The sequence below is a fragment of the Juglans regia genome, chromosome 13 (genome assembly GCF_001411555.2).
Source record: "Juglans regia cultivar Chandler chromosome 13, Walnut 2.0, whole genome shotgun sequence".
Classification (NCBI taxonomy): domain Eukaryota; kingdom Viridiplantae; phylum Streptophyta; class Magnoliopsida; order Fagales; family Juglandaceae; genus Juglans; species Juglans regia.
In genome coordinates, this window is record NC_049913.1 from 33,668,359 (window position 1) to 33,678,896 (window position 10,538).

The window sequence follows — 10,538 nt, forward strand, 5'->3', positions numbered from 1 at the left end:
CATTCAACCCTAGCCTCCATCATCTTGGCACATCACTCAAGAACAAGTCTAGCCACCCACATTGATTTGCCTTAGCCTAAACACTTAGCCTACCCAAGTGCATCATCATTCCATCACTCAAACACCATCCTTTTGTGGAAAGGCCAATTAAGTTGGCAAGATCACTCGGTCATCATCTTCACCAAGGCAAGCTAGTGGACCTTAGTGTTAGGGACAAGACCGGAGTCCCTAACACAACCACCGACGATGAAGGAGCCATTAGGATGCATAGAGGACGACAGTGAACTCGGATCTGGCAGCTAAAGACACTAGTAAGCTTATATCCAACAACAAATACCACCTTAGATATGAAAATACCAACTTAGATCCAAACGCACAGGTGGGCTTCGATTTCAACTGCTCCTAGCTCGATTTTGCACAACCACCACCAACCGACTACCAACTTTCTAATACCATGTAATCGAGCATAGAGAGAATACTTTCATATTATTCATTGATGTTAAACACAATATATATATATAATACATGCAATTGACTAATATACCCTCACAAGTTACACTAATTACAACCATGTCCCCTAACCTAAACATACAAAATGTTGCCATCATCTATACATTTTTAGTATAGATTCAATGAGCAATTTTTACATGTCCGGGCAGTGAGCATGTGGCTGATATCCATTGGGTTAATATTCATTGAGGCACTCATGTTGGAGCGCTCCCAATTGATAACGTGTGGAAATTTGGTATGAATTTATATACTTACATCGTAGACAATAAAAAAAAATGGACAATATGTTCGAAATAATCCAAATAAACCACAACCATTACATTTTCATATTCATTACTATGAGAGCATCGTTCCTAGGTACAACAACAAGGACAATATCCTAACTCGGAAAAATATTAGGTAATCTCAGATTATGGATGACGTGTTACTCTCATCCTTTTACAAAATGTCATGGCATTAAAATTGCTTATGTAAAGCATTGATTTTCAATGATATTGCATAATGTGATAGGACGGAAGTGTTACGTGTACGTAATACAATCTCCACAACATTATATATACAGTATACCCCGCATAACATAAAACAAGAATTGACAAAAAAGATAGGAAATCGAGTGTAACATAGTAAACTCAGCTTTTCCGACCAGCAGTAATAAGCAGAGGCTTCTCTACGCAGTCAGACACAGAGAGACAACTGAAGAGACCTTGAATTTGCGGACTTTGGTTGAATTCTCTGGCTGAAAGAGAACCTCAGTACTTGATCTTACAGTAACTTCCTTCCACTCAGAAGCTGAAGCCCCTTCACTCCGATAGTCTCGAGGAGAGTACAAAACTTGGAGCGTTGAGGGGGCTGCAATTTTCCCACATAAACTTGAATTGGCATGAAGGTTGAAAATAAAAACGAGAAAACCGTTGAGCAAGCTTCTAAGATGTGAGTGTGCATGAGAGTTTCCCTTTCCTCTTATAATATTCATTTTTTACCCTTTCGGGTGGATACAAAGTGTCCAAATGTTTGGGGTGGCGACTGGCAGTCTGTTTAACACAATATAGCCAAACACTAATGAATGCAAGAGACCGCATATCTGAGCATCAAAGCCATCATCCAGCTTTTTTGTTACTGTCATGGCATACCGACACCATGTACATGCAATATAGCACATGCAATAGAGCAGAAACAGTATCATTAGATTTGTCTATAACAGTCAGTCTAGCTCTTCTTCTACCCTTTTCCCCCTAAAGTAAGTGAAAGGTAGAGCTAGAGCATATCTGGCTCCTTTCATTCTTCAAGGTCATAAAATGCTCCAATAAAGTTTGCATTTCAATTGCAACATGACATCCAATCAGATATTCTGATATAATTGCCTCACTCTTCTACATCGCAGGCACCCCACAACTGCTTTTATCCACTATTATATTGTCACTGTTAAGGATGCTGTGAAATTTTGACCTCCCAGAAGAACAATACATCTACATTCTTCAAAAGCTTTCATAAAAGTGGTTTATTAGTTATTAATCGTAAACTTAACAGAAAGTTAAAAAGAGAACAAACAATAATGCCCTGCCTACATGAATCATCTGTTGTCCTACAAGAATTTTTTTTTTATAAGTAGAAATTCTTTAATCTTCATAGCATCTCAATTCCTGTAACACCTCATGCGACATTATGTGGAAAACCCTTTAAATGAGATAACAGGATAAAGACAGACTAGACACAACCCTGATATGGATACTCTTATCAACATAAGTAGAATATATTAATAGATGCATTTCCTGCTACTGCCTCATACAACTTTTTTTTTATTTTCCTTCTAATCACACTGCAACAGATGGTAGCATTTAACGCGATATCTATGGCTAAGGAGTAAGGCACATGCAAAAACTGGCCAATCACTGTATATGGAATTTTTTTTAGCAAATCAAGGTATATGGAATTATTTTAAGGCTTCAATATCTCCGAATTTGAAAACCTAACCCTCAAGCATAATGAATAAAATTTTGATTACTTAAAAATATTGTATTCTCAATACTCCAGCATAACTGTATCCAAATAAGCAAAAAATTGCAAAAGATGTTTGGGAAATTACCTAATCCAAACATGCTCGTCTTTTGGATCACCAAGCGACTGACTTTTGATCTTTTGATAGTTTTCAAAGCCTGAATATCTTCCCGCTTCCCCTTGAATTCCAGAAATTCCCCTAGGGCATATTTATTGCCTTTAAGCTCCAACCTGCGGAGATATTAAGAAACAACTGTTTGACAACCATCTATGAATTGGTGGCTGAGTGGTAATATGACCCAGTATTTGACAAAATAATTGTCTAGGGAAGTAATTTCGGTTAAATGTGATGAGTTGAAGGGCAGCTCAAGACCAGTCAAGTGCTTCAACCTCCCTCATGTAGCATTTATTCATGTCCACACATTGGGACAAAGGAAAAACTCATCATACCCAAGGACCTACAAGTATCAATAACCTATTCAAAGTTTTCTTTTTGTTAGTTTATTGTGTACCTCGATTATTTTTATCGGTGTTATTGATTGATTAAAGTCTAAATTTCTTGCCTGTCATAGGGCATAAATATGCATCGGCTACTTGGCTATCCAAAAGTTTTAAAGAAAAATGTTTTATCAATACTTTGCAAAGACAAATGACTTTTACAACTCTTTGTACTATATGATGATTTACCAAGTTTTCGAGTCATTTTTGTTCTCATGTTGTAAAATGTCTTGTGACCATGAAAATGAGTCTGCAGGCTAGAGTCAGTAGATGAGACAATGACCCAGTAAAGCTAACCCGGGCTTCTTGCAAATTTCTTTGAATATGCTGGATTATGCTGAATTTTAATCATTTATTATTTTGAAGTTTAATAATGTGATCAGTAGTGTTTGAAGCCTATATTGCTTATGGAACTCTTATTACCTGATGCTATGAAAGTGTGAAGTAGCATTCTTAACTGTATCGAAAAGGGGGTGTTACACACTGTCTGCTATATCTTCATTTTCATTTCTACAAGTCACCATTGCAGGAACTTTAAGCAATTAAAATGAAACTTCAATTATGCATAAAAAAATGCAGGCTACAGCTTCTTGGCAATAAAGAAGCCTTGAGCATAGTATTAATGATATCCACCAGGATTAACATCGCACGGAACAAAGTTAGGAATACACAAACAACATATACATCAAACTTTAGGGGCATAGATAGCAACACACCTATCCCACATCGGAGCTGTGCCAAGGATGAAATTAAGCTTTTGATGTATAGATTCTTGCATCTCTTTCTTTCCACCACGAAAAGCACCTTTCATCCAACCAGAAAACATACTTTTTGGTTCTGGTTTCAATTGTACCCATTGATCATAGGTAATGACTTCAGAGGGAAAATAGCTAGAATGGATGTTACTACAGGGAAAAAAATCAATATATTTTAGCTAATAAATAAGTTATGATGTAAGAAATAAGTATTAGCAAAAAATCATGGAATTACTAATACACCAAAGTAAGATACTATATGTTTTTCAGAACAGCACATATATCTACGTCATAATAGTGAGCTAAATTCTAATTTATGTGAGCTAGAAATTCCGCTGAGACTTTGCAAGCAGCTAAAGCTTGCAGATCTCAAAGCCTTTAAAAGGGGGACAAAAAGGAAAAAGAAAAAGATGAATGCACAAATGTTTGTCTGCTGAAACACACCCAAAAGTCAAATCCCTGAATATCCTCTAGAAAAGCTAATAATGAGCACTAAGAGATATTAAACAACAGCATAGCAAATTTTCTCTCTCAATTTCCTTGGCCAATCAAATTATTAATTGACAAAAAAAATATAGCACAATAAAGCTCAGACCGCATATTCCAGGCAAATCATAAAAGTGCCAACTCATGGACATTGATAATAAAAACATAGAGGTATATATCAAATTCAACTAGAGAAACTGTCCTTACAATAACCATGCCATCAGGGATATTTCAACATATACCTGAGCTTTGGATTAGGTAGTACAACTTTGCAAGACAAATATCCCTCCGGTAGAGCAACTCCTCTCTGTTCAAGATATGATTCAAGAATCGAAGCTCTTCTTTTAGTCTCCACCACCTGACAATAAAAATGTCAAAGAACTAGTTGTAAGAAGACTTAGTGGACGCACAGGTAATCAAATACTATCACTACCTAAGTGTATTGCTGTATACTCTCCGTGTACTTAGATGGTGTCTTTATGATCAGTAATAAAACTTATCTAATAAAAAAGAGGCAATGATCATATTCTTTTACAAGACTCTCATTGTCGAAGGGGAAAAAAACTAATCTTTTAAGAGAAATGCTGGGCTTACAAAAAAAAATAACAAAAAAATTATCTTATAAACTGGCATGGCATGATGTGTTATCCAGATTGTAAATCTCTTTTTATTTTAAAATAGATTCAACATCACAACAAGCTACTTCAGTTTGCTTCATTTTTGTAATTCTTTTTGTAATCCCAGCAGTTATCCTCACGAAGTCTGGAACAGCTAACAATCTCACAATCTTATCAGGCACTCCTTTCTAGGCCAAGAGACTTTTCTAGATATCTTGAGACTCAAGCATAATTTTTTAGCCACATGGCAAGTTATGTCAGATTTCCATCAAGGAGTGGGCTTATTGAAGAGAATTACAGAGGATCAAAATGATAAAACTGAAAACAAGAAACAACAAGATAATGGTGTAAAACCCAGGGATTGATAATGCACTAAATCCTTATCGTTATGCAACTCGGGTTTTTAATTTTATTGTTTTACTCCTTGAGTTCTATAATTTTACAAATTAGATTCCCCAAAAAAAAAAATGTAACCTTGAAAGGTTGCTCATCATATATCTACTACTTAAAATGCTGACACACACACCCACATATATTTACATACATATTAAATATGGTGATATCACAACTTCTAAGTATAGCATCTAAACTAATTTCACACAAGACATTTACCTCTTTAGCCCTACCATGACTAAAATGATCAACTAGGGTTTACCCAGAGCCGTATATTTGGAATACTAATTACTAAGACACCTTTTTTTTATAAGATAAAGTACCAAGACACCTAAGTAGTACATGATCTGAATTACCAAGAAAGGCTAGAATTTAGCAATAATAAACTGGACATTAAGCCATCCACAAAACTCAAAACATTAAATGAGAACAAGGATGTCAATTAATAGAAGATCACCAGTAATCTGAAAAAATTCAGAACCTAATCACCATGAATAACCAAGTTACAGCAACATGCTTTAGTGCTAAAGCTTTGCACAGCGATAGACTGGCAAGAAGATTGCTGAACTCATTGAACAAGAAACAATAACTCCAACAGTGACTTACGGGATCAATAAGACGCTCTGCTCTGTGTTTACTGCCTCCTTCACAAAGCCAGCTGCCATCCGCATTCACTGATACAAATCCTGATAAATTCATGACAGATATCACCACTGCCTCCCTGAAATAATTAACAGAGTAGATATAATAAGAAACATGATTGAAATACCAAGAGAAAGTAAATTCTTTTTTTTTTATAAGTAATACGAAGAGAAAATGAATTCTTAACCATACAAACATCTCTTTTCTTTTTCTCCGCAGAACATGTTAAGAAAGAAAACTCTTCAGCAAATTCAAGTTTAGAAAGTGGAAAATCTCTTACCCTTTGGTAACGAGAACCATATCGATATTCTGTCTTGAACCGGTATCGGCGTCTGGAATTCGAAGCCCCACATAAACCTTTCCCCTATAAAGCTTTTCAAGTCTAGATTTTTAAAAAAAATAAAACATTGAATTAGCGAAGCACTACCTCCGTTTTGATGACGACAAAATGCAGGATAGAAAAAGAAACTTTAGAATCTCGTTATTTTCTGCTGATTGAGCTAGTCAGCCTATATAAATGAATGATAATGATTTCTTAAATAGATTTTTATCAGTTTCGATATAATGAGAAGGTAAAAGAAATATTCACATATTTGCTTTCTCTGATTTGTCTTGCATTTTCTCAGCAACCAAGCAGACCAAAAGATAGAGAAAATCAGAATATTTTTATTTTTATTTTCAGTAAATACCTATTCGCGACTGAGAAGAGAGCCCTAGAATCAGAGGTTTCTACATCCAAAACATCGTCATCTCTGAAGAAGCCTCTAAACATTCTGTAAATGATCAGGCCACAGAAAATCTCTACCCACATGATGTTGCCACTCCTGTTTCGCTCCTCAAAATGCTCTGGCACAATGAGAAGCTAATCAAGTACACGTATTACGACTTCCTTCTCTTTCCTTTCCTTTTCTCGGAAAAGTGGCAGGTCCTGGGAAAATAAGAAGCTAATCCGCTCCCCGCCCCGCTCCACGCATATAATTTTTTATTTATTTATATATATAAATAAATATATTATATATAAATATGTATAATTTATTAAAAACTTAAAATTATATTCAAATCATAGATTGTCTTGACTTCTTAAGCCAACATTTATATAAGAAGTCAAGATAATACAATAGTCATTCTTAACTAATGTGAGATTTACTACTAAATCCCACATTACTTAAGAATGATTATTGTCTTGTCTTGACCTTTTATATAAAGGTTGGTTTAGGAGGCCAATACAATCTAAAATCTAACTCTAATGAATTTAAATTCTTTTTATATTTATAAATTTTAATTTATTTTTAAATTATATTAAAATTTTAGTCTAAAAAAATATTTTTAGATCAAAAAAAATTTTTTTAACATAATATATTGACCTAGGCGGGGGTAGGGCGGATGAGATTTTTTCCCCTGCCCCCGGCACCAGGGCAGGGTACCCCGCCCCCGGGAGCGGGGGCAGGGGGCAGGAGAAAAATCTCAACCCCTGCATGGTGTAGGGCGGGGTGCTGGGGAGGGTACCCCCTACCCCGCACCATGCGGGGTATCACCCCTACCGCTGGGCTATCACTGAGTTTTGTTTTTTTTTTTTTAACTTAAAGTTTAAGTAATTTTTTTTAAATAATGTTATAATTTTTTTAAAAATATATATTTAAAATTATTAAAAAATACATGTAAAAAAAATAAACTAGCAAAGAGCCAAGCGGTGTGGCTGTAGAGCCACCCTTAAAATAAATTGCAATTTTTACATAAATTAGCATTGTTTTTGCAAAAAAAAAACAAAAACAAAAACCAAAAAAATTGCTCTCTAAATAATTTTAATAGATATCACGTTTTATTCTTAACAATTTAATTTTAAAATTAAAGTCAATTTTTTTTTTTATAGTTTTGGAAAATAAATTTTAGGAGTACTCTTATTTCTAAATGACCTCGGAAACAACTAATCACATTTTTAAAAAAAAACCTTAGTACCCATACTATCCCAAAAAAAAAAAAGTAAAAGCCCTGGTTACATCTTTAGGATTCAAGCCTTTCACCCTCTTCTTTGAAGTTCAGACCTACCTCTTTTAAAGTTCTAAGAACACAGTTTTATGGTTGGTCTCATCTGTGTTGCTAAAAAGGTTGAGCAATTTGGGCAGTAAAGATTTTGTACCTTAAACTAGTTTTTCCACCACATCATGGGAAAAAAGGAAAAACAATTCTGCTTCTCATCATCCTTACACATCACAGTTATTTTTATTTTTTTATTATTATTTTTTATTTCTTTTGGATTTTATTCTTTATAAACTAATTAATTTATTCTACTTATCATCTATACACCACACATTTGGTAAGAGAAAATAAAAATAAAAAAATTATGTGTGGATGAGAATTACGAGTAGAATTTTTCAAAGGGAAAGGAAAAAAACATCTTAGAGGGTCATTGGCATTAGAAGATAGAATTGGGAGTTTTTTCTTTCTTAGTTTAAACTCAGTTATAATTTGAATGTCCTGACACGAATATTCACGATGTATATTCACGCTCTTGGAACCATCGGATTGGAAAATTTAATAATCTAATTGCCCCTTAATTAAGTTATTATAATTTAAAGAGACAGACATAATAATGGATAGATTTTATAATGTCAGATATTATCTGTAGGTAGTTTGGATTAACAACATTAATAATTATAAGATACACATGTTGTGTCTTTGGCACCCTCTTAACTTCTTCCACCCATGTCACCCGGATTTTTCTTCCTCTCCCCCACTCTTCCTATCTCTCCCAAACTCTGACAATAATCCTATCTATGAGGAGAAGAAGAAGATGGATTGGAGGGGCATTTGCAGCAAGCTGAAACTTTTCATGTCTTGATGCAATTCTGCAGCTTTTTGCAACAATTAACAACGTTATGCCATTTAACATATGGAGAAGAAGGGCAATTAACACAAAATGGAAAATCAAATAGAATTTCCATCACATACAAGATACTGTCCCACATGGGGGGAATTACATTAGAATAAAAAAAAGGAAAAAACTAAAAATAATACATGCCTCTTCTTTCCTTGACCTATTCTGTTCTTTGGAAGCAAAAACAATGAATCAAACACATTTGGTAACAAAATAGTAGCAAAATATACCTGCCTGCTAGTAAAGCACAAAAGTTAGGCCAAACTGATTTATTACTCTACTTCTGGCTGCTGCTGGTTCCCTTCTTCTTGAGCAAGCTTCCAAACTTTCCAAGCAAAGGCTTCTTCTTCTTCTTCTGTTGTTGCTGCTGCTTTGATGGTGAGGTTCCACCATCATCAATGTTTTCTGTAGAAGATACCCCATTTATCTGATCAAAGAGTTCGCCTCCCTCCACCTTTGAGTTCACTTCCTCTTCAAAGGATTCCTGCCCCACTTCTCTCTCTGGTGAAAACTCTTTCTTTTCAATTTTGCAGCTCTCCCACATTTTAAATTCAACTTCTACCGAGTCGTCTTCTTTTTCCTCCTTCAGTTTTCCATTCACGTTCTCAATTTGGGCAGAATCCATCTTTTCAGCCTCATCCTTCAAGAAGTTATTCTTTTCATCTAAGTTCTCTTCTCTAGGTTCCTCGCATTGATCGAGTGGAGACTCCGTTTTAGGCTTCTCTTCTCTTGCATGTCCATTCTCTTCAGAGAATTCAACCACCTTTGGAAGCAAATCGTATTCCTTTTCACTGTCTGTAAGTTCACCATTTTCTTCATATTTCCTTTTGGCCACAGTTTCTTCGAGCAACTTAGATAACTCCTCAACTCTCTTGAGGGAAGCAGCTTCCCTAGTTCGAAGTTCCTCGTTTTCTTGAATTATACTCTGGAACTCATTTTCTTTGTCCAGAAGATTTTCTTTCAATTTGATGTTTTCAGTCTTTGCTTTGCCAAGAGCTTCCTGCAAGTCAATTACCTCAGCCTCAACTTTTTGTAAGGTTTCCATCAGCTGGGCTTCTTCTTCCTTGCTGGCACAAGCTTCTTCCTCCTTTTGCTTGAGCAAATTCACCAGCCTATTTATTTCTTTTCCCAGAGAAGAGTTCTCTTCTTCTGACTGCTTTACACAATCCACCAAATGAAGTTCTTTTTGCTCCCACTCAGCCTTGGTGTTTTGCAATTCGTTCTTGGATTGTTGAATTGTTTCTGTAAGGACATGAATCTCATGTTTTGAATCATCAACCACGCTTTCATACTTCTCACTCGTTGCTTTCAAGGCCAACTTCAGATCTGCTATCTGGGTCTCATAATTTTCATGCTCACCTTGACTGGATAAAAGTCTTTCTTTCGCTTCTCTTGCTTCTGCAGAGACCTCGTGCAAGGCTGAAGCTAAGCTTTCCATCGCCTTCTTGCTCTTCTCTTCTTCATCCCTGGAATTTCCCAATTCATTAGTAAGTTTATTTTTCTCCTCTAATAGGGTCTGAGCACTAGAAGCTGCAAGCTTCTCGTTGTTCAAAGCCTGGGCTTTCTCCTCCTTCACAGTTTCAAGCTCCGAATTTAGAGACTCGACCTTTTTGGCCATCTCAGAAGTTTCTTCCTTGGCCATGTCAAGACAGCGTTCTGACTCCTCAAGATCCCCTCTTTGTCTTCCAATTGTAATCTCCAGCAACCCCACCTTCTCTTTTAGAGCAGCAATTTCAGATTCTGCATCATGCAATAAATCCTTATTTC

General features: G+C 35.6%; 2 protein-coding genes across 2 annotated transcripts; both read right to left on the minus strand.

The window, feature by feature from the left end:
- Positions 1-915: 915 nt before the first annotated feature.
- LOC109012405 lies at positions 916-6,849 on the minus strand. The gene is made up of 7 exons (XM_035683937.1): positions 6,586-6,849; positions 6,177-6,278; positions 5,861-5,975; positions 4,487-4,602; positions 3,720-3,908; positions 2,594-2,736; positions 916-1,359 (listed from the first exon to the last, which is right to left on the minus strand). Exons 1-7 carry the CDS (start codon positions 6,705-6,707, stop codon positions 1,178-1,180), a joined length of 969 nt encoding a protein of 322 aa, XP_035539830.1. The 5' UTR covers positions 6,708-6,849; the 3' UTR covers positions 916-1,177.
- Positions 6,850-8,803: 1,954 nt separating this feature from the next.
- LOC118344248 (WEB family protein At5g16730, chloroplastic-like) lies at positions 8,804-10,536 on the minus strand (the record flags this gene model as incomplete). The annotated part of the gene is made up of 1 exon (XM_035684392.1): positions 8,804-10,536. A coding segment is annotated over one exon (1,488 nt), but the record flags the coding sequence as incomplete, so codon positions are not given.
- Positions 10,537-10,538: the final 2 nt, after the last annotated feature.